Genomic DNA, 25,510 nt, shown 5'->3' with positions numbered 1-25,510 from the left:
GCCATCAGATCATTTTCTCACTTCTTTTTGGTAAGATGTACTCTCCTCTTTTAATGTTTGATTGTGTTTCATTTCCTCAGAGGTCCCTTTTTCTTTTAGCTGCATTGAACATCCCTCCCCCCCCAAAAAAAAAAATGCTCCAGAAGGTGAAGTTGACCCTTCCATCAACTTTCCATTCACATGAGTACTCCGTGGTTCACTCTCTCTCTCTCTATGTATATATTCTTACTTATATACATATGTATATTTTTACATATGGCCATTTTTATGTGCTATTGTCTTATTTAGTTACTCCTGATTATGTTAAAAAATAACTTTATTCCTTTGTAGTTATTGACCTCCCATTTTTCTTTGAACATAGACACTTATAATAAAAACATAGCCTTTGTGGATTTAAAACTGTAATTTCAACTCTATTTTTTCCTTAATAAATACCAGTATCAACAAAACATAACTGAATATCTAGACCAACAGATTGTAGAGATATATTCAACCAACTACTAGTATGTAATCAAAGTGTACTTGATTTTTTGAGTTTTTGAAGTCACCAATACTATTTGCATGTTTAACAACCTTTAAAAGTAGTCATTTTTGAACATCAAAGTAACTTTGAAAAAGTCTCAGCTTAGGTTTCAATGCCATCTTTTTTTGCCCTGCTTTTGTTGGGATTGGTGGACAGTGAATAGCAATGAATATGTTAATTCTCTGAGAAGGAAGGATTGAATGTGGTCTGGAACAGTTTTAACCTACTAGTCCTAGCTGAAGGCTGGGGTCTTGCAAAAATCCACCTGTCTGGTCCTTAATGTAAGACAGTAAAGTGCTTTAGCAGACAATTAGTCTCACACTGGAAAGATGCCACTGACAGGATCAAAACGTATGATATTATCCGTAAGGCTGAGAAAGAGCAACGCTGTTGATAAAACTAAGAAGTAGTAAAGCCGTTCACAATCAAAAGTGGGAGTATGATGTAAATCCTCAAAGACGTGACCTGAAAGAAGGGGACCTGGAGAAGCCTCTGCCCGAGTACTGATGGTCTATTCCAGTGCCCTGTCCTTGGCTGGCCAACAGGCTCCACCATTGGCAGCTGAAATCATAGAGGCTAGAGTATGTGTGAGCAGATGCTTGTGCTTCAGACTGGTTTTGAGTAATAAGAACGCAGTTGCTCTTTGCCTTCTAATAGAGTCACTTTAATAATGTATAAGGTAATGTAAACCTTAAAACCTACTTGCATTAGTTGTTAAATTGGAAAGTTACACTTCCCAGAAAAAAAAAATAAAAAGTGTACTATAATAATATTTGACATGTGAAATTTCATGAGGCTTGATTATTTTTGGACAAGTTTGGGCTAGAGATGGACACAGCACAGCAAACTTCAGTTTTAACTTAAAGGCAACTGCTGGGGCCCTGTCATTAAGTTTGAATTCTTACAAAAACTTCAATTAATTGGATTTTTTTCACCAGAACTTTTTGTTGGATTTAAAGTACCATGTAGATTCGTTATAGAAACTTCATTTAAATATGGATTTAATTAGAAATGTTTTATAATTTTAATGAGTCTTAAAAGTCTTTTGATGAGCAGTCAGTGTAATTATGGTATTTAAAATGATTGGATAAATGCATACTTTATAATTTACCTTCCTCGCAACTGTGTTTTCATGCTGGTTATTTTTATCGTGAAGAATTGTTTCATTTTGTGTCAGTTTATCCTCCTCTTCCTAACACAAAATGTTTTATCTCTGAAATAAAATTAAATATGCATGATACTAGTAGTATTGGATAATATTGTAATAGCACAGTTAAAAATCAATCTAAGAGATGAAAATTATTTTCAATTTGTTAAAGAAGTGACTAAATTGATAATTTGTTATCCAGAAGTAAATTACAGACTAGCTTTGTCCTATACATGTTGTCTCTTTTGTGTTTGAGGAAATTACCTGCAAAATTACTGCAGAAGACATGTTGCACTAGGTATAGTGCTATCAGCAATCTGCTTCACTAACACAACATAAAGAAAGAGAGAGACTCAGCAAATTTAGGAAAATTAGGAGGTTATAGAACTAACAGTTAAAAGGGGGGAAAAAAAAAAAAAGATGGAAAAGATGGGGAGGGATTTTTAATTGTGTGCTTTATTACACAACCTAAATGAAGACCACTGTCTCAGTCAGGTGCTGAGTCTTCCAATTCATTGTTCAGACACATTAGCTCCAGCATGTCTAATACGCTGTTGTTACATAGTTTTTGTGTTGCGGTTCTTTTTTTTTTTTTTTTTTTTTTTTTTTTTTGGTTGTTGTTGTTTTTTGATACGTGTTTAGATATGTTTTAATTAAGAAAACTGAGCTGAGATTTTAGTACAGAATAGATAAGCTAATATTAGAGTGCAGAGAAGCACTCTAAACTTATGTAAAGAAAGCAGAGAACAGGAATTTTACATATTGTTTCTCAGGACTGCAATACCTGTCTGCAAATCAGTCAAATCTCTTCTGCTAGAATGCTCCAGGAGGGCTGCATTTCACTGTGGCCCTCCTGAGATACAGATCTTTGTATTTATTTACTGAGTGAGTACTACAGGGAGAAAATACTCGAATATAATGTAACATGCATCAACAATTCTAACTCCCTGATTATTCCCTGATTTGGTCTCCTTTGTCTTGTAGATCTTTGTCTTGTGTGAGGTAGCCATGCCTGCTTAGAGCAAAGATTTAGAATTTAACTCAGAAAAGACTAAAAGAAGGGTAAATGTGTAATGATAAGTACTTGAAATAGTCGCCCACACCCAGCAAATTGGACTCTATGTTGATCTGCATGTGGGTTTCTGTGTTGCAGCATTAGCCAGGAGTTAATACAAACTCCTCCTTTGCAAAAGTTCATCTTCCATGATGCCTGTCTCTGCTGGTCTTCTAATAAATTTTCTATGTGGATTTTAGGGTGTGTATCCTTACGGAGAAAATAAAAGTCAAGGTGGACAAGTACCCTTTGTCCTTTGTATTCTTTTTTTTTTTTTTTTAAGGGAGAGGTCAGTCTTTTTGACAAAAGAGTATATTTGTCTGTGTTTTGCAGTACTGCAGTTGGGTTTTAAACATACTGCAGCTGAGAAGCAGTATAGGGATGTTAAAAGGTTAGCAGTAAGGTAAAAGAGTGGTGTGTTGGCACTTATTCAACTGAGATGAGAATGAGTGTAATATAACAATGAGCCAACAATGTAGTTTTGTGCTTGACCTATCAAAAGGTTCTTATGCTCATAAAAATTTTACGTAGGCTGTAAGCACTTAATCTCAGCCTCTGAAATGACTTAGTCATGATTTAAAATGTCTTAGTCATGATTTTAATGTGTTGTAAGTAGACAGATAAAGCATACATTTACATGGTGCCCACTTCTACCTTCAAAGCATGGTTTCAGCCATGTCTATGGCTGCTCCAGATTCTTCAGAAACATAAAAATTGCTGCTTGGCATGAAATAGAACTTGCAAGTGCCAGTTGCAGCAGACACTACATTTTTATGATCATAAGGCTCCTTGTAGTTTCTAAATCTATCATTCTTATTAAAAATACTGAATAATTAAAACTATTTCAATGTATTTTCAACTACTTATTCTTTCAATATTTTATCCTAGAATAAAGTTCACATGATGCTCCACAAATATGTAGTGAGAATGCTGTTTGCCTTGAGCAGAAATATGGAGAAAATTAGAATTTCAAAAAGGAGAGAAACATTGCACTGACTTTGGCTTCACGGTCTCATTTATTGTAATATCCATCATTTCTTTATTTCTTTGGCAGCTCTTTATGCAGGAATTGTTCTTTTTTTTCTGAAAGCACTGAACTTTGTACTGATTTCTGACTTTTAGAAATAAAAACTGACTTTTAGAAATAAAAACCAGGAGCTCAAATACAGTAATAAATTATTATATTTTTTAACTCTTCACTATCTCAAATCCATCCTAATCAGGGTAGATCAAATGCTATTGCTTAGCATCATGTTCTGTGAAATGTGTAAGCAGCTGCAGAGAAGTTAATAGGCTACAAAATCCTGCTTCAGATGCTGAAAATGGCATTAATTTATAGGCATTTTGCCAGAGACTGTAGGCTCCACCTGTATCTGTCTTTTGGAGATCTTCCAGACCTTCCTATATGGAAGCGCGTTATTTGGATCATATATAGATTTTATTGGCTTGATTTCAGTATACTTAGTCAATAAAGGAGAGGAAATGGTATTTATGTCAGAGATTTCAAACCTGTTCCCATCCTGCATCAAGATGAAATACAAACGTTTTGGAGTTCATCCTGCACACACACAAAGCCAGGAGCCTGGCAGTTGGGGATTTCACCAGCACACAACACACCCCTCCTCTGTCACTCTCTCATGTCTCCTGCAAGTGATTTGAATTAGAAAGATACAGACTGTCCCACGGTGTCAGTTCCTTTCTCTTCTGCTAAGGAATTAATAAAATCCTCATAGAATCACAGTGTTGCAGCCCAACAGAGTGCTGCGCATCTTTCCCTTGTTCTCTCCACATCTCTGACCAAGGAAGCAGGGTGGGGGTGTGAGCTCTGTTTGCCTTTCTCATGGGTTGCAATGGCCAAACCACTACACTCAGGACGCAGGAGAGATATTTTCTTGATTTCTAGATGTTAAATGTGTTTTCCCTTTAAATGATGGCACACGTGTAAAAAATATCTACCGAATCTGTTTTCTGGGTTGGCAAAAATTGTAAACATACCTGTGCAATTCAGTTAAAATCTGCATGTCTAAAGCAAGACTTTGCATGGTAGTATTGCTTTCCTGCATATCCTTTTCTTCATCCATTTCCCCCTTGCTTTTTGACTTCCACTGCTTTTTAGTTAGTCAATCAGATGTAAAACTGCCTTTCTGCTTTATCTGTCAAATAATATGTCCCTTAGCTTATGTACCTTGGAAAACAATGACAGCCAGGAGAAAGTTTGGCGAGCCAAATATTCTTCTCACTAGCCTGATAGGAAATTAATTAAATGTTCACTGGAGCAAGTACAAAATTGAGTACAAAATCAATATTAGATACATTATGTTCAGATCAGCTAAGTTTCATCATACTATATTCATGTGTAGTTGTGTGGGTTGTTTTTTTTGTTTCTTGTTTCTTGTTTTTTGTCTTTGTATCACAAGGTTTTGGGTACTCCAACTCTAACAGAGTAATGAGAAATAATGTAGTAGACCAATTCCTTTACTATTTATGCTAAGTACAGCAAAATCCTTCAATCACTGCTTGCATTAATAAAACCAACATTATAATTTAAATTATTGTACTGGATGAATTTGAAAACTAGAGCCTCATAATCTCTAAAACAATATTTGCACAGTAGCATTTGACTTTCCAAAGAATGGAGGAGTAGAAGAAAGCTACCGTAAATATGAGGTCTATTAAGACATTTCAGTATGTAGTATTACAGTTTAATCAACCCCCTATTTAGCTAGTATTCTAAAGATGTGTATTGAAATGTAGTAAATGCTATTTACAATTAAAATATTTCCAGGTGCATGCATATTGAGTAAATCAATTAATCTACATGAGAGTTTAAAATATATTTAATACATAGCTTTATGAAATAACTTTCTATAGATACTTTCCTCAAGATCAGTTTCATGTTTGAGAGGTTGGCATGCTGTTCTGCAGAGTCACCAGTCTTTGTAATGGAGCAAAACCACGTGAAATTTGTCGCTGTTTATTCATCTTTTCCCATTTAACAACAGCCTGTATACGTCAGTGGACCTGAGATAAGCAGAGAATAGAGAACACAGTTTGCCTTTTTCAGGAATACAATTAGGGAATTTCTTCTAGTTTTCTCTCTTGCTTGGGTTTCAAGATGTTGGTCTGCAAGATTTCCATAATTTTCAGTCCTCTTTTCCCTCACCTTTCTCTTAGCATTGTGGCAGTGTTTTCCAGATATGATTTTCCCATTTCTGGATGTAAATATTAGTTACCCTGATAAAAGCAATATTATTTTGTATGACACATGGAGTGAACTGAAGAAAATATTTTCAGTTCCAAACATGAAAAAACAAAGTCTGTCTGTCTTTATTTCTTTCTCTCTTTATTTAGTATGAACCTTTCTGTAAAGGGCTGCAATACTACTGAAAGAGGAGCCAAACTGCTAAGAATGAAGCATACTGTGGACAGAGATCCTGTTTATCTAACTTTATTTCCTTGTCTGCATTTGTTTATTCACCTGTTTCCTAGTCTGTAATTGATTTGTTATGTTATGTATATTTATATCTGTGGATTATGTTATTCTTCTTTGAGGTGGTATCTCTGCATGTATTGGTTGTTGCTTTTTCAGTCTAGCCCTGGTAGTCCTCAGGGAGCATGAGAAAAGGTTGTACAAGCAGTTACTAAGTTTTGAAAATAAAATAAGAAGCAGCTGCTAGGCTTCCGGGCTTGTTGAATTCAATTTTTTCTGTATCTAACAATGGAAACCAGCCAATTTATTCTGGCCTTTCCATCTCCTATTTTGTTTTATTTTTGGCATATCTCAATCTCTAACATTAAAGAATTCATTCTGACTCAGTATTAGCCCTTAATGATCATGTCCTTTATTGCAGTTTCCATACAGTTGCCTTTCAAAAAAAAAGGAAAAAAAAAAAAAAGTACTACAGACCTGGAAAAGAAATCATAGATTTTATTATATTAGACATCTATTTTCTATAGGAAAAGAAATACAGGCAATAGTCACATGCTGTCCTTTATTGGAGGACCATATTTGCCCTGCCAGTTTCAGACAGGGAAATGAAGCACTGATGTACACTAGAGATATTTGATTTGGGCGCATTTACTCCAGTATTTCAGCTATCACAAAAGGCTATTACAAAAGCTATAATCACTGATTTTTCTATGCAAGGACAGGTTTGCATGGATAAAATAAAGCAAAGGAAACTTGCTTCCTTTCCTTGGGGTACAAGCTACTTCAGAGAAGTGATGCTATTCTTATGGGCCGATCCAAATCCTTGGGAGCAGAAGGGAACTTTTGTTCACTAGTAAAAGCATTTGACCAAGATCCATGCTAAAACAGCAGAACAGTGACTGCTGCTGTCTGATTGAGGGAATTGTCCCATACCTAATCTGTGAGCTGGGCAGAAGGACGGGACACCCAAAGAACCCCCCCCACCTGCTGTGCCACCACGCTGGAGAAACTCTCTTCACTGACTACATGTTCCCAAGGGGTCCAGCCTAAAAAGATGGAGAGAACTAAACATAAACAGATAGTCCTGGTAGATAATTTTCTGGAAGGACTAAAAAAAAAAAAAAAAAAAAGAAAAAAAAAAAAAAAAGAAAAAGTGCATTCTAGTGTATATTGAAACATGTATGGGTATCTTTTATCTTTTTACTACTAGTGGAAGATAACTATCTTACTTGTATAAGGTATTGGGATTACATTCCCTGTAACATGCCTTTGCTTGTGTACCATCTTGTGATATTCTTTATTGGATTTTTGTCAGCATTTTCCATAAGGCACTCTATACTTTTAAGATAGCATATAAATGTACTATATCCAAACATAACTCAAACTGCAAGCTGAAGATTTAGAATGTGTAAAAATGTGAAAATTAAGGCCCTCTGAATGATTTAAAGTCTGCCCTCCTAGCTGCAGGTATGGCCTTCTGAGCTTGGGCCAGTACCACACAAACATAACTATGCTCTTTCCAGCTCATTCAGTGCTGTCTCTGGCATTTATCTACAACGCTTTTTCATTCCATGTAGAAATATCATATGATACCATCTTTAGTTACATGAACGCATACTAGTCAGTGCTAGATGCAGCTGCAGCATGCTTGAGGGGGGACAACTGTGCCATATGGGACAGCACTAATGACGGGGCTAATGTTTCCTTTGGTAAGGCTGCCTGCTAGGATTCCTATAGGTGTGAAGGAGATGTGGTGTTTGTGTGCCATCTGGGGTAGTTCCACACGGTATGGGGAAATACGATGAAATGAGGAGAAGCTGAGAGAGGTAGGACTACTCATCCTGGAGAAGAGAAGGCTCAGGGGGGTCTTGCTCATGTGTGTAAGTGGATACATCTCCCCTGATGGGGGGAGCTGAGGTGAAGGTCTCTTCTCAGTGGTTCCCAGTCAGAGGACCAAAGGCAACAGGCACTTACAGGAAATTGTGTAAGCATAAGAAAACCACTTTTTTTTCACTCAAAAGGTGGTCAAAGTCTAGACCACATTGCCCAGAGAAGTTGTGGAGTCTCTGTCCTTGGAGATGCTCTGATCCCTGTGGGACATGGCCCTGAGCAACCTGCTCCCGGTGACCCTGCTCTAGATGAGCACCAGGTACCAGGATGGGGCAGGCCTGGTCCTCATGGGAGACTGGGGTGTTCTGGCCAGGAGCCAGGCAGGAGTGATTTTTCTTTGCTACAAGTGTGAAAGGACATAACATTTGCTTAAATTTGAATAAAACCTTTTGGTACCAGTACAAGTCAGCTTCCTGGCTCCCCTAAGTGTTCTGCTTATATTGCACATTTTTTCTGCAAGTTATGAACTGAATGGAATTATTTTAAAAAGGGAGGAAATTAATATTATTTAATTCAATGTCTTAAGAAAAGTAGGGGATTATATTACTCCCATGATAATCCATGTTTTCAAAATATTCATCTTTTTATGCTATCTTAATAGCCCCTTCTTAATAATGGCAGGAAGTTTTTTGTTGTCAAAATATGATTTTTATTCTTTTTAATTCCTATGCCACAAACCTGTCAAATTATCAAATATAATTTCTCATCAGATATATCTTGTGTTTGTATTTATGGAACATACATATGCCACAGTAACCACGCTTGAAATCTTAATCCTCTCAAGTATTTACATTGGGTTTTCAACATTCATTATGGAAAGCCTCTGTAAATTGAAATAAAATGGGGAGGGGTGAAGAGAGGGAACAAAAAGTGCATGATTTGAAGAGCAGAATATTTGTAGTAGATCACAGAACCATAGAATCACATAGGTTGGAAAAGACCTCTAACATCATCTAGTCCAGCCTTTTACCTAGCACTGCCAAGTCTACCACTAAACCAGGTCACAAAGCGCACTATGTGCGCTTTGGTTCCCAAGCTCTACCGTGTAATTATATGCAGGTAAACCTTATATTTACTTAATGGAAATGTTGCCAGCGCTGTGATCATAACATACTTCCTTTGGTGGACTTGTGCCTCTTGATTTCCTTGAAAAATAATTACCAAGTTACAAAGATTATACAAAATGCAAAATCCTTCAAATATTCACATTCTAGCACTTAGCTTATCCCTAGTGTTATTGATCCCATTCTTCCATAAAATCTGCCGTTTTGAATGTCTGCGTCATTAGTCTGCTATGCTTACACATCATTCTCACGTGAGTATATGTATGTACACGTGTTTGATATTTTGTGTGCATTTGCACAATCAAAGACACAAATGTTCTTACTTAATTCAAAGAGTCATATACGCTACTCAATACATGCACTAGAGTTTCTTGGGATGGTCTAAAGTAGAAATAAAAGAATAAGGAGAGGATACAACCTGTAGGCGATAAGCATATGTGATCATACCACCATTATTTCTGTGAATGTCATTATAGGAATTTATCCTTTGTGGATAAATATCCTTTGTGGATAAATAACTTTGCTTAGGACTTGAAGAAGTTTCTTTCATTGTGTTTTTAACTTAGCAAAATGCAACAGCAAAAAATCAAAATGCTTTCTTTTGAATAAAAACATTTTATACATATTTGGTTACTGGAAAAGATGAAAATAGCAGTTCAGGTTAAAAAATATTTGAAAATTTGGGGAAATCAAAAACACATTCCAAATTCAGATATAAATTTGTATAAAAACCTACATCATGTACTTATAAAATGTTGAAACCAAATGTGTCCATGTTGGATTTAAATTTATATAGCTCTTAATTAAAATATTTGACAATGAACACGTCATCTAAAACCTGCCCTGTCTTAAAAAAGCTTTCAGCCAATTTTTCACCAATTAGGACAAGTATAATTTATTATTAAACAAATGAGAGTGCCAAGCACCCTCCCTAACCTTGCCAACATGGGAATGTGCTCACATGCACTTCATCACTCAAAAGCATTATAGTTCTACAATCCTGCTGACCTATGTATATTTCTTTTATTCTTCATGCTATTACAGAATCTAATTCACTCCCAAATGCACTTAAATGCAGTAGCAAGTCCCTCTTTCAGAAGACACGTATTCCATGACTCAGAGCAAAGTTATGGAAAGCCAGCTGGCCAAGGTCCAGGACAAAACAAGCATTATGGGAATTCAGGTGCCTTAGTCCAAGAGGAGTATTTGTGGACTGAAGCAGTGTGGAAGAAAACTATTAGAAATGTATGATTTCTCTTCTCCCTTTCTTATTTTAGGTATTATACATAACCATGCTTTCTACTGTGCTACGAATTTGAAAGAAAAAGGTTAAATTAAAAAAAGACATAAGAGAAAGCTGAATCCTGTTGCAATATGTTCCCTCTCTCTGCAACTCATGCTTGGTGTCTGTGAGGCTTGATTCACCATCTTTCAAAGATAAGAGACAGCAACCAACATTAACAGGAAGGTTGGCTAAACACTGCCTCTTCTTTCCAATTTCAGCAGGAAAACTGAAAAGCTGAAAATTTTTGCTGTGTGCCTTCTCCTGTCCTAGACAACATTCTTTGTAGCTGTGTTCTTGCCTTGAAAAATGATCTTTCATCATTTTATTCCAACACTTGTGAAGTTTCTATTTCAGAGAATCAGAGAATCATAGAATGGTTTGTACTGAAATTTTCAGGTTTGATTTAATTATGAATATGGTGGAGGACAATTATTTTCACATACATTTTCATGAAAGCAGGGTAAGTTTCCTCTACAGATGTATATTGTTTATTTCAGATTAAGAAAGACAGGAACTTATTTGCGTTAGGTAGACACAGAGACCTTGTCCCAGTCAGTGTGATTTCAGTGTGAATATCACTACTAAAATCCTCACATTCACAGCATTGTTGCTCTGGGTCTTGTTCAATAGTATAGTAGCTGTGTATGATGATGGCTGTCCTCCTCCCTGTATTTTTATTGTCCTTCAGGGAAGTACATGTTTAATAGAAGTATTCAATTACTACACAAATAACTGAAGCAAAGCAGACGCCCTTTGAACTGTTAAAATTTAAGGAGTTTGTTATTACAGCCTTAAAAAGATTTTCACCAAATGCAATCTGATTAAAGTAGAAATAGAAAAATACATGTAAAACATTGTCTGACATAGAAGCTGGAAGATTTCTCAAGACTTGAGATTAAGGACAAACATTGGGTTTATATGTCTTTCTAACATAGACATAAAATGCATTTCATGGGCTATGATTTCTCATGATATAAGAGGTGTGTTTTCAGCTGAAATAGGAAGTGAAAGCTACAGAGATGTATATTTGTCTAATACCTAAAAAGTGGCAAAAACAAAGATACCAGCTGCTGAGATTCCTCATCTCACAATGCAATATAACAGGATAGACATTGATAAAACAATTGTTTCACTGCCTGCAGGACCATACTCCACAACTGTCTTTTACAAACTGAGGGAAGCAAAAATATAATTCATTAAAATGCTCCATGAGCAGAGATAATGTTTCTTTCTTCAAGAGTGGGATTTCTCTACCCTTTGCAGCTCATCATAGGGAATGGTGCTGACTTTATTGACATTATTCCAATCTATTTAAAGGTAAACTTTTTTTTTTTTTTTTTTTTTTTTTTTTTTTTAGTTAAAACAAAAAGCATATAAATTTAAATGTATAGAATTGTCATTCAAAAGTATCAAGAACTATCCAAAACTACCAGACTCCCATCTCAGGTGCAAATGTATGGGTATACTCTAGCACAGAGATAATGGTTGTTTCATCCAAAGGTGACTGAAATCTCACCAAAATTCATGAAGCTCGTGCATAATTCTGAGAACAGGATGTGTGCTGGTGTTTTACAAGTAGTGTGGAGGTTGCAAAAGGCAAAAATTAAACACCAAAACACCTGCCTCTGCTTCATGCTTCCTTTGTTGCTTGCCTCTTTCTCTGTTGACGGCCAGCAAAAAAAAATGGTCATCTTATTTTCATCAAGCAGCTAATGAAATTTTTCATAATTATATTCTACAACGAGCAAACATAGGGACAAATACGAGGACTTCTTTTGGAGAAAGTACAACTAATCATTTCACTTCCACTCAAGTTTAAAAGGGAAGTACTTGCTCATGAAAAATGTTCTTTAAACAAAGAGGGACACCGGGGCCAACAGAGCTGGGAGGGCTGCACAGCTGCAAGCGCATCGCACGATGAGAGAATGTGCCACAGCTGGCAGCCCATATGAGGGATAAGTCCCCTGCAGAAAATCTGCACCTATGAAACAATGGGATGAAATTCATTTCAGTTTCACAAAATTGTATTGATTAGTTGTTTATGCACAAATTATGGCTTTCTTTTGCCTCGTTCAGTTTATAGTGTTATTTATAAATAAATTCATTCAGACAGAAGTTTGAAAATTACAGCAAAACAGCTTACTGAAGAAAATGAAGATGAATATGTGGCAAATATTTTCGTGAACATTACATGAAACAACTCTTAAATCACATAAACATGAGAAGGAATGGGATTTAAGTTTAAGCATATCTTTTTATTCTTTTCCCACCCTTGACTTATTTTCTTGCACAGCACTTGGCAAAAAGAGGCCTTTTCTGCTTTTACTGACTTTTTATCAAAATTCTTCTCAAAAATAGTGTAACTGTAAAGCTTTCCAGTGGTAATTCAACAAAATATAGAGAAACTTAAGAGCTTGTGGTACTCTAAGCCTGAATATTTACCCATGTTATGATCCCTGAGGGGATCTCCTCAGCGTATATAAATATCTGAGGGGTGGGGGACAGAAGCCAACCTCTTCTCAGTGGTTTGTGGGGATAGGACAAGGGGCAATGGCTGCAAGTTAGAACACAGGAAGTTGCGCACTGACATGCGAAAGAACTTCTTCGTGGCGAGGGTGATGGAGCATTGGAACAGGCTGCGCAGGGAGGTTGTGGAGTCTCCTTCTCTGGAGATATTCAAGGCCCGTCTGGACACCTACCTGGGCAGCCTGCTCTGAGGAATCTGCTTTGGCAGGAGGGTTGGACCCGATGATCTTTCGAGGTCCCTTCCAACCCCTACAGTTCTGTGATTCTGTGACTCTGTGATGCTGTCTGAATGGCACTGTCTGTGTCTACTTTAGATTGGATGTGAATTATTCCATCTATTTTTGATACATAGCAATTATTAAATATGGCTATTATTCTTCAGTACAAAATGCATATTTAAAGCTATCTAATGGACAGCTGTACAGTTAATGTTTCGTCATTTACCAGCTTCCCTACAAGTGGACCTGAGATATCAGCTTTACCATAGGAGATAACAATGGTGCCAGTATGGCAAGCATGTATTTTAATTCCAGTGGCTGTGCTTTCTATTTTTTTTCCCTTCCATTACATGAAGTATGTTGTAAGGTTTATCAAGTCCTTATTAAGAGCTGCAGTTATTAAGAAATGCAACAGATGTCAAAATACTACATAAGCACACAAGATACCACCATAGAATGTTTATATTATGGTGACCCTTTTTGTAAACTCTTCACTTTTTATACATTGTTTTGTATAAGCTTTAAAAAGGACGTGGTTAGTCTCTTAAATAGTAGCAGTACAGTGATTTTTCAAGTTCAAAATACATCTGAATTTCATAGCATTCTTACATTTCATACCAACTTTGTTAATATTTACTCTTCCCTGTTATTTTTTTGCATAATTTTCACTCAAATCTTTACACACTTGCTATAAATAATGAACTGCAATTAACAGTAACTAGTCAAAAAGTATCTATTAAAGTAAACTTCTCAATGAAAAGGAGATCTATCAATGAAAAGGAAACTTCTTAATAAAACTTCTTTAAAAGTGGCAATCTTCAGCAGGTAAAATCTGTGCCACTTCTGGCTATCCCTGTAGAGATATGACTGTGTATGTTTTATTTCTGATTTAGAATGTTTCTTCTTTGCTATCAACTGCATATATTTCCCTTTGGTCTGTAACAGGCATCTAAGAATAGTATGTAGTCACTATTTTTTTATTTTTTTTTAAGTCACTCCATGGGATTATAAGTACAATTCACAAAATATATGTACATATATTTTACAATATGTAATTTTGTCATTATGTCTTAAATCTAGCCCTGCTAAAATGTCGTACATAGTTTTTAAAAGATCCCTGAAAAAAATATTTTTCTCTGCATCTTTGCAAAAAAATTTAATGATTCTTTAGCTTTTATAACTCAGTATAGTGGAGAGACAAACATATCATGGAACATATTCCTGTATGCCTGTTTATCTAAATGGATGTATTGATGTTAATTATGAGCAAGGATAGCATTTGCTATTTTATTGATACCTTACAAAGGAAAGCTGAGCTGGAATAGCTGAACGTTCCTAGGGTACTGAATTCTCTTGCCCTCTGTTAGCTTAAGGATGCACAAGCCAAGACTTCCTCTCTTGCCTCATTTATGAGGGGAAACAGAAGCCCTCCCAAGGCTAGGCATCCTTTTTGACCTCATGATCTAAGGTCTAGGGGACCAGCTTCAGTGATTCCTGTTATTTATCTGTGCTGAAGTGTTTTGCTGCATTTGTCTGAAAAATATTCTGCTAGCTTCTCTTCCCTTGTTCAGCTTTACAGAATATGGAGAGGAACAGCATGCAGAAGAAAGGTTTTAACAATTCTCTTCAGGTGCATACAATATGTCATCAGCACTGTTTGGTGTTTCAGTTTTTTTGCAAAAATATTTCAAATGTTTAATTCTGAGTACACTAGTGGTAATGGCCTGAAAACTTCCATTTCTACCCTAAGGTTTACAAAGGTGTTGCCATCTTATTCTAAACACATTTTTCTTTTAAATATGAAGAATATAATGAAAGTTTGTTTTACTACATATCTAGACACTGATTGATATTATGGTTATATGGACTGTAGCTGCATGTAAACAAAATGGTGATATGATAGATTGGCTCAAATAATTTCAGTACCCTGTTGGAATCCTGATTTAATATTATCTTCCAGGATATGGCCACAGAAAAATAAAATGTACAACAGCTATATATTTGGAAATTTTCTCTATGGGCTATATTACTAATAACTTGAAATAACAGAGACGTACAGGTTGGCTGTTCAATTGATGAAGCTTGTATTTTGAAAGTAATTTGTGATGGTAATGTCATTCGCATTCACATTGCTTGAACTGGCTAACTGGATTTGTACCAATTGCTATTGCCAAAACAATTGTCACACATTTTAGATATGCTAGTAAAAACGTGTTCCATTTTGGACCAATTTTAAAAGAGTACATGTTGACTCTTCCTGTGTTTAAACACAGACACCTGAATATTCATCCCATTCAGAATAGCAAAGAAGTGCTGTGGCCCTCTTGTTTACAGTCCAGTAGTCTTTTACAAACCAGCACTTTCCCCAGACTTTAAGCGTAAGATTGGAACAATTTCAAAATTCCATGAGAGACCAGGTGTGTGCCAAGCTCATTTCATAGATCTTTAATTCATGGATACTGTTAAGCAAATGCATAGAAGACATTCTTATCCTCATTGGACCTGCTTAAATGCTTTAAAAATAGACTACTTTTTGATAAAATGGTAATGTAATGTATTAGTAATAACTTTTTATAAAGTGAACACTAAAGAATGTCCAAACTGGATGACATTGAAGATTTTTACCAACACTAATGTTTAAGATTCAATGAAATGTGCTGACAACTATGAAGTCACTATCTTAAAAAGGAATCTGCTGATTTATTGTTAAGCTTCCATTAGCAAAGACTGCTAGATTTCTGTGTATTATTCCTCCAGCAATAACTGTTTTGAACACATTCCATTTAGCATTTTCAGTTGTCTTCCTTCTAAGCAAACAACTCCTCCACCTAAAAATATGCAAAAACTCATATTGATTAAAATAAGTCTATTTGACTGGTAAAGTGGTGTTTCAGAATGACTCTGAGGGCCATAAATTCAAATTAAAGGTTGCACTTCTTTTGCCAAGGTTTAAAGAGATTCGTCAGTGCATTAGCAAAAGGAAAAAGAGGAAACCAGCCACCTGGTTTTATAGCATTCATCTGGGACACTTGCACACGTAACTGTGATAAGGGCCCATATAGCCAGATGTTATACACTTACCTTAACCAGGGGATGAAGCAGACAGCCACAACAACGACAATTTGCTGTTTTGTATGATTCAGTGGTGTTAGCTGATGCAGTGGAGGTGGTGAGGGGGGAACACAACAGCAATGAATTGGTAACAAATTTGGTATGAGCTTTCTTTTCTGAAAACTGGTTTAAAACACATAATAACGTTAATTAAAAGTTCTTTCTCTTTCAGGTGGGAGATGAAAGAAGGTGCAGATCTGGAAGATGAGGAGAAAGTTATGGTGGAACACTTAAGAAATGTTTATTTGACACAAAGCACTCCTACCTCAGAGGATAAAGATGAATAATTACCTTGACAGGTTTCGGGTAGCACCTTTTTCTGAATTCAACATGATTAACTTAATGGCTTAGTTATAACTGACAGGAGTAGAAATCTCAGGAATATATATCTTGAGTAGGAGTTTTAAACTAAAGAATGTTCCCCTGTTATTGTCTAGTCACCCCATCCAAGCAGCAGTTTTTTAACACATTCATAAGACAAGCAACAATATATGGAAATGTCAATGTCACAAAACAAGGAAGGTGTTTCTTGATACTGCGGAGGCATAAACCTGAATGACAAACCAAGAGCTGCTTTAAAATTACAAAACTCACAGTGGCATCTAAAAATAAGGCAACTTTGGACACATTCTAAGCAAACACCAGTGATGTGTTGGCATCTACCATTTGGTACCTGGCTGGTGTCGGAGCAGAGCTCAAGGACTTCTTCTTTCTCTTGGTGCTTGTGTTCTGCTTAGTGCTGGCACTACACCACACAAAAGGGGTGGCAAAGGATGGGTTTGGGCCATGGGTCTGCAGTCCTTGGCGAATCGCTCTGGGATAGGTACAGCTGGCCATTATTCTCAAGAGAAAATGCACCACATTATTGCCCTCACAAAGTCTGGACTTGGCGTCCAGTCAGTTATAGCTTCAAAGAGTGATCATAGTGAAACCTGCTGGCAGTATTCAAGGTTTTGAGATGGGTCTTTTTATTTTTAAATATATATATGTTCTTAGGAAATGATCAAAGGGCTATCTTAACAGTGAACTGAGAATAGAAAGAATACAGAAACCAATATTTATTTCTGATAAATATAGTAAAATTCCATTTTCAAAGTAAGCCCTGTCTAATATACAGATTTACCAAATACTATTTGTTTGTTGTTGTTGTTGTTTCCAGTTAGAGATCTTGCTCACAGATTAAAAATACCTATTGAGTTAGGCAAGAACCTATTCTGACAATAATTTTTACACAGAGGTTGTGGTTCGTATTTCCATAGTTTTCTAAAAATAATCCATCATTATTCTATTTGTTTCTTGCACTAGAAGTCCAAGGTAACCGTCTTCTCTGCCTGATTCTGGCAAGATCTTGGTAAGGCTGTAATCTGAGCTGCAGCTTTGCCTATTCCCAGTGCATCTTCTCACAGATGCTATTATGGACATAACTCAGACCACTTGAATAGGAAGGGAGGTTTTTTTTTTCTTAAGATTTCAGCAGCAGCTTGGGTAATCCTAAAAGTAATGATGCCATAGGGTCTAATCTGAAATGCAGTTTTTCCTCCTCTTAATTGCTCTTTTTTTTATCATGCATATAAAATATTTGACCATTTAAAATGAAAATGGAGACTGCTGCTTCTTACAAATCTCCAAAGATCTTGTTACAACACTGCATCAACAAAAGGGATATGTGGCAGTGGTACTTCAGAAATGATAAAAATACTATTTAAAACATAAAACAGACTTTTTCCTCTACCAGTGATATTGTCATTTTGGAACATAAAGAAGTGATGAAGTGTAAAAACAAATTTTCTTTTCTTTGTATTTCACCTTTGAAGATTAGTTGTGGTTTTAAGGCTTAAAAAATGGCTACAGGGATTGCCTATTACAGCAGGTGCAATATTCTGACACAAGGCATACATGTACATGCTCCAAGCCATACTAATACTGTGTCTGTGCTTGTGGAAGTTGGAATTAGAATATGCTTTCCTGTTTTAGCAAAATCTATTGTACATAATCAAATTTTTGTATAGTCATGTAAAGCAAATTTCTGTCTATATGGTGGAACTGACTGAAATACAGTTTGTGAAAAAGCTCTGCTTCTGGGAAACCCTTATTATGAATACGATAAACTTTGCAAGTGAAATAAGCTAACCCTCACTTGCTCTGAAATGGGTATGCCCATATGGGGGGTGGTTCCAAACTGGTTATGATGCTTTAAATTCACAACACGCCTGGTTCTGGAATAATCTGTAAACAGTCACGTTAAAAAAAAATCATCTTTATGCCCCTTCCTCCCTTTTCTCCCAGCCAAATTAATTCAGCAGTAACCCAGTGGGTTAAGAAAGACGATTTTGTCTTTCTTAGCAGCATATTTATAATCTTTACCAGTGTGGAACTGAGATGCTAGAATAACTAGCCTGAATAAAAGCTGTACCTTTGCACAATACTTTATTTGGATGTTTTCCTTATCCAAACCTATATGTATGTAATATGTCTTTTAGAGTCTGAATGCAGGATAACATGTGTTTGAAGTTGAACCTTTCCTTCAGTGAGAAATAGCAGGGCTTGGTTTGCAGTGTAGTGATCCTATTAACTGACCTTCAGGATATAAAAGAAATATCATCATGGCACTGTCACTTATGCTGAACACATGCTTTTGTAACATTCACATTTGTTCAAAGAAATTACAGTAATAATAAGAGTCATTCTACTAAGATTGCTAAACATACCATTAATTTATCAAGACTGCTTACTTTAAACTTAAACCCTTAATTGAAGAAAAATGAAAGACACTTGGAAGAGCTGATTATTTTTACATTGTAAAGTGTGTAAAATCAGGAGTGCTTGTATAACAGATTGCTACATTCTTTGGCACTTTTAAAATAAATAATAGTTCTATATTCTTAGACAAAGTTCTTCTGATTCAATAATTGACTTAAGATTGCTTTCATTCTGGAGAGCAATAGGTTCACAATGCCACAATGCTCTGCTTTTGTATTTTAAGTACTGTCTCTTTCTCAGTACTTGTTGACCCAAGAATGTCTCACACTTACATTTAGCCTTAATAAATTAAGGCAATGATGGCCAGATTTGCTGGCTGCAACACTATCCCTGTGTTGCATGACTAGTGCAGTCTGACCACATTAAATGCTCCTGAAAGAGAGTCAAAAATAAGGATAAAAGTCTGTTATGTACAGCAGACCTTTCTGTATGGGCAAAAGCTGGCCTTGTTGGCTCAGCACGTAGCTTAAAAAGAAATTATTATACTTACACAAGTGCATTGGATCAGATAGCACTACCTAAGTGCCTAAGGACTGACATTAGAGCTGACACCTAATTCTCATTTAATATTTTAGTATGCTAAGCTCTCTTTACTAAACTGTGGCTAAAATGAGAGATTTTGTGGCAAGGAATGCCTGTAATTTTGTTCAATATCCAGTTCAGGGTGCTCCATGTCTTAGCATCTTGGTACTTTTGAAAGGTAGTCAATAAAAGTAGAAGCAGGGAAAAACCGAGCCAGCATTAACAGTAAAGAAACTCCAGGAAGACAGGCGAGAGAGCGAGAATTTTGGACAATGACAGACACTGAGACATACCCCTGCCTTTTAGTGACTGCTGTCCTGACAAACAGTCTCCCACAGATCACACTTTATTCTGGCAGAGGGCTTTTGTAAAGACCACAGGCAACAAAGCTGTTTGTTCTAGAAATATGCATGATGGTGAATGGATGTTCTCTAATTCATCTCCACATCCTCACAGCAGTGCAAGATAGGCATGAGGCCTGGCTTCTTCTAATTAGTCTCCTCACACAGAAATATTCCATTTTCCTCTCAGATGGGAGGTCTTAGCAAAATAGTACTGAATCTTATCTACAGAAAGATACCAATTATATGCTGACATAGAACTATTTTGTAGAACTCCTTAAAAACACATGCAATCATTCGTAGTGAAAGACACAATTCAAACTTACAAGGCACTAATTGAAAGACTGAGCCTAATTGAAAGACTTATAGCCTTATGCTTGAAACAAGAGCATAACTTAATGTCAATGGGAAGACCTCTAAGCAAGGATATAGATCTCAAATAGGTCTTGGCCAATAGGAAGCTGCTTCCCTGCAGTAACCATCTGTGTGGTAGGCAGTGGCATAAGTGGAAGCATCAGCTCTAAACCATTTAAATGTAAGGTCCAGGAATCGGGCAAGTACGAGCTTGGTTTTCCCTCTGTCAACGGACCACAAGACTTGGGCAGCAGACTAAACTGACTGGCATTATAAGGCAGGTAGTATGTGAAATGCATATAAGGCCTTGAGCAGTTTGGGTGTCAAATTTGGCCTTGTAATACCCACCAGTAAAATGCTTCATATGAACCAGATGCTTCATCACTACCTTTCTCTGTAGCAAAAGCATCTGAGCAGAGTTTACATCAAGCAAAACAACTCCACAAAGCCAACAAAACAAACACAAAACAAAACAAAATAATCAAAAAAGCATGGAAACATGCAAACAAGTAAAAGTAAATCCAAATCCTCTTCATTTTTTCCTGAAAAAGCGTTTCTGTAGCAACAATCTCAAGAACTGTCAATTGCCAAGTATTAATGACATAAAGCAATCTTCTGAATTAAGATTGTATATAGACAACTATCCCTAGCTGTGAAGGAGGCATTTAAATCATGGCTAGCACAAATTTGGTAACTACCAGTTTGGGCCCTTTAGATCCACGGAAACTTCAGCTGCTAATAGATTGCAACCACCTCTGAGAATCATAAAATGATCTAGGTTGGAGAAGGCTTTCAATATCATCAAGCCTGATCATCCACCTGGCCTACCAAGTTCCACCACCAAAACCACATCCCTTAGTGCCACATCCACACATCTCTTGAATACCTGCAGGGACGGGGACTTCACCACTTCCCTGGGCAACCCGTTCCAGAGCTTGACCACATGAAGAAATTCATCCTAATACCAACCCAAGCACAACCTGCCACAACTTGACACCCTGAGAAAAGAGACCTCTTTAAAACTTTCCCAATAAATAAATACATTAATTAAAATGGCTGTAGAGCAAGCTTTCACTCGTATAAAACACCTGATGTATGGTTACCAATGCACCAAAGCATGTTCTTTAGATAACTGTTAATGACATGGTCATACATACTTTGTCCCTCGATGAATTCGTTAGAGAACAGATACATAGTTACACAAGCAACTGTGGGGAGTTTTTAATCACATAATATCCAAGTGCTTTACCTTTTGTCCCATAATCTCTTTTTCCTATGTAAAAAGTTCTATTTACGTGATACTTGGCCTCCATGAGGACATAACACTTAATGTGCTATTTTGGCTCTGATTTGTTTTCCACCTCGATGACCTTCAAGCATCCTTGAAAAAACTTACTGTTTAATGTTTGATATTATTTAGAGCATAGGTGCAGTTCAAACTGTTTTACCTGGGCAAATAATTCATTTTCTAAATTAACTGTCACAGAGACTTAAAGCAGAGTAAGTCCTATCTGAGTAATTATTTGAGGTTTGGGGTTGTCTGAATCCTCCTCCTGCTCGTAATGGTCCACATGCATTTCATAATATCTATGCTTTTTGATTGTTCTAAGCTACCTGCATTACCTGGGATAATGGGAGCTATTTATATATTATTTGATTTTCATTTGTTTGTTTTAAGTAAAATTAATGTGTTCTGACCTAGGTTTTGTGTCCTTGAAGTCCTCTGAACTTTAAGTTTATGTTTGGAAATCCGTAACTCACCTGTTTTCCTGTCAAACACCTATTTACAAGCCAATGTAGCTTATGCCTTCTCAAACCAGATGTGATACACTGTCTTAGGGAATGAACAATTTAATAAATGTAAAATTCAAACCGACCACCCGCAATATTATCATACAAGAAATGTAGTAATCGTCTACACTTGGAGTGTCACTTCTCTGTATATTTCTGATATAGCACCATTATGAAATTGTTTACTTATGTTCTGTACACTTTGTTGATATCTTTGATTCTAAATAATAAACATGACTTAAATGGGTTTTATTATGTAGATTAAGATTATTCTTTCCCTCTAGAAAATGGAATGAAGATTTGGGAGGTAAGAGGTTGAAACAGCAGGTGGTGTACGGACAAGCAAAGAGGTTGCTTTCTACAGTAAGCCAGATGTGGCTTTGGGAATGAAATAATCTTGGCAGAAACCCCACATGCAGGTATGTATTAACTTCAGGAAATTGATGTCTCAACATGTGCTATGAAGTGTTCCTTCAGAGGCAAACAGATCAGGTCACTTCAAATAGCAACAAATTTCCAGTTTCTAGCTCCCCTATTACGACTAAGGCCCCCAGATTTCATAACTGTCCATCTACTTTTTCAATGGACAGATTGATGTAGGTAGCTGGATTAATGTAACATAAATGTATTGCATGATTCATCTGCCCCCCTCTTCTCTCCAGACAGACAATTAACCAGAACAAAGCAGACCATTTATTTCCAACACCTATCCAGGCACCTGGTCAACAGTATTGAGCAAGATTGTACTTGTACCAGCATTTGCTATCAGATCACAGTACTTCTAAAGCCGTGAATCAAAGAAAGTTTTAATTTTTCATGTTTTGAAAAGTATCCCTGCTATGGTTCTTGAATTTCTGTACCAAAAGCAGCCAGTTCTCTAGCAACCCTTTGCCTTCCCATCCCATCCCATCCCATCCCATCTCATCCCATCTCAAGTTTTGGCCAAGATGTCAGTTTTATGGTATCTCCTGATGTTTCCAGATGAGACTATGACCATTCCTCACTCAGCACTGTATAAAATGCATACAAATCTGTACAGTGTGTACAGATGAGATACCAAAAGTAATTCGCCACACACAGCAGTGAAACACTGGTTAAAGCTTCTGCATTTTACCACTAACATTCCTTGATATTTGGGCTGACCTCCAATATTACAAGCATGAAGGTGAGATGCATGGTTTTGCAAGAGTTTTTTGTTTGTTTCTTTGTTTTGTTTTTGTTTAAAGAGCAGGAGAGGAAGGAGAAGGGATTGTTTGTTCATTCTGTTTACACTGCTATTTTAATTCTATTACCTTTGTTGCTGGTTTGGTTTCTTTCCATATTCGTGAGTTCAGTCTTTAAAAAGTGCCTATCATGGCAATATGCACTATAGGAACTAATTCAATCTAGATATCTCTACTAAAATGGTCTATTATTAACATGATTTCTTAGTTCAGCTTTGTCAGATCTCTCTCTGATATCCACTGTATTCCTTCTTTGAAGTGGGAACAACAGAAAAAATCTGGTATCGTGCTGTGCATTTTTAGGGATCTCATTTTTCCAACTTGAGTGCTGAAAGGTGCACTTAAACTACATAACAAAAAAGGTACATGTATTTGCTTTTCCACTTTATATGTACACAAATTGTTTAGATGACAGTTGTACAATTTTTTTTTTTTTAAAAAAAGTTATATAATACCCTGGAGCAGTCATCTGCTCTAACATGCATTATTTATTTAAAAATCATGTGTGTTGCTGAGGGATTGATAGTTTGGAGCAGAAAAAATATAGGCATACTAAGCACCTACTTGCAAAAATAAATCATGCGATCATGTATTAAGGTCTAATATTTCAAAATTCAAAGCACAATTAAATTGTTTGCACATGTAACAGTAGTGAAATAACTTTGTAAAGTTTACATCATAAGCCCATATATCTACAGAGTAAATAGCAGAACACGGGCCATAAAGTTCTGTCAATAGAGTTGCTTTCAATCTCTGTTTCATTCCACCAAAACTTTTCATATCAGTCTGGCATTTTTTTGAACAACTATATACAGGACCAAAGAACTAGGAGTGGGAACTTGAAATATAGATCATATATATTTAATCTTTACAACAAATGCAAAAGCAATAAGTGAAAAACAAAGACATAACAGACTGTAAAAACTCTCGAGAACATATAATGAAGAATGAGAGTGAATGTCATGACAGATTTATGTATGTTTGAGTTTCAGCAAAACTGCTGAAGACAAATTTGAGAGTATTTGTGTATCATATTTCTGGCACAATAGCAGGAACCAAAATAAATTATCCAGGAATAAGACATAAGAAACAGATTCAGGGTATAAACAACAAGCAGAATAAGAATTTTGAATTAAAGAAAGAGAACTTTCAGGCCAAAAGGAAGAGATGTTTTTCAGCACTCAAGAACAATGTTGGTTTTTCACGAGTTTTCAGTATTTCACAGTAATTTTTTTTTTAAGTTTCTAATTTAATTCTTGTGAAAAGTGTTTCTCAAAAGATAACACATCATATTTCTCAGGAAAATTAACATATTTTTATTTTTCATGAAATGCATTCTCTGTATTTATGTGCTGTGCAGGGTACACAAAAAGCCTATTCCATCGGTGTCAGGCCACAGGAATGAAGGAGCAGAAACTACAGAGGGAATTCTAAAGAGAGATTTTCTTTTCTTCCACTGTCTTGTCTCTTGGGCTTAGTTTCGGAAGGAATTATTGTGTCCCAGAAGACACAGGCTAACTCTCCCAGAACCATACATCCTAGAGCTTCCTATTCTTATACACAACTGCTAGATTACAAAGCCAGGCTTCATTTATTTATTTATTTTAATCTCTGGAAATGGCAGCTGTATTTGGTTTAAAAAATACTCATTTTTCCTATTACCAAAAAAAAAAAAAAAAAAGTGTGTTTTCCAGATCTGTACTCTGACAAGAGCTGGAAGGAAGTTGCTCAGTAGTGATTCCTCTTGTGCATATAAATTCCTCTCCCTCAAACAGTATGTTGTGATTTTAACAGTGTCTGCAACAATAGGTGATCAGTAGGACAGAGCAGAGGTATAATGTGATCCTCCTCTACCTTAGCACCCTTTACATCCTTGTGTCCCAGCAAATGATTCCTAAACTGGATCGCATTCTTCAGTTTCAGGATTCAGTACAAAGCTCAAGTGTACAAGCCACTTTTCGTTTATTATAAATGTAAATCAGACCAATGTAAAATAAAAGTGATCAGTCTTAACATACTTGGGTGCCCCTGTTGCTAACCAAGCTTGTGCAGTTTATAGTGCTCTTAACCTACAATTATCTCACAGAGGACTAAAGATGTTAATACTTCACATTATCAGATGCTGAAAGAAGAAATGTAGGTATGTCTGAGGAAACAGCTATGGTATTCTACCAGCACTGAACCACAGGAGCATTTAACAACTGCTTATGAAAGTTGCATTGCAGGATAGCTATTAAAGTCAGACATCCTACTTGCTACAATCATCTATCA

General features: G+C 36.3%; 1 protein-coding gene across 3 annotated transcripts in view; it reads left to right on the top strand.

The window, feature by feature from the left end:
* KIAA0825 overlaps positions 1 to 22,227 on the top strand; it is a 254,575-nt gene extending 232,348 nt beyond the window's left edge. For all 3 annotated transcript variants that reach the window (XM_082782589.1, XM_082782587.1, XM_082782588.1), the window contains one exon: positions 16,421 to 22,227. In XM_082782589.1, the coding sequence (XP_082638715.1) occupies positions 16,421 to 16,535 (115 nt within the window). In that variant the 3' untranslated portion in view covers positions 16,536 to 22,227. The remainder of the gene's footprint in view (positions 1 to 16,420) is intronic.
* Positions 22,228 to 25,510: the final 3,283 nt, after the last annotated feature.

This window comes from Aythya marila (assembly GCF_965140915.1).
Source record: "Aythya marila genome assembly, chromosome: Z".
Classification (NCBI taxonomy): domain Eukaryota; kingdom Metazoa; phylum Chordata; class Aves; order Anseriformes; family Anatidae; genus Aythya; species Aythya marila.
Note: the sequence above shows the minus strand (reverse complement) of the source record. Positions and strands in the feature narration are given on the sequence as shown.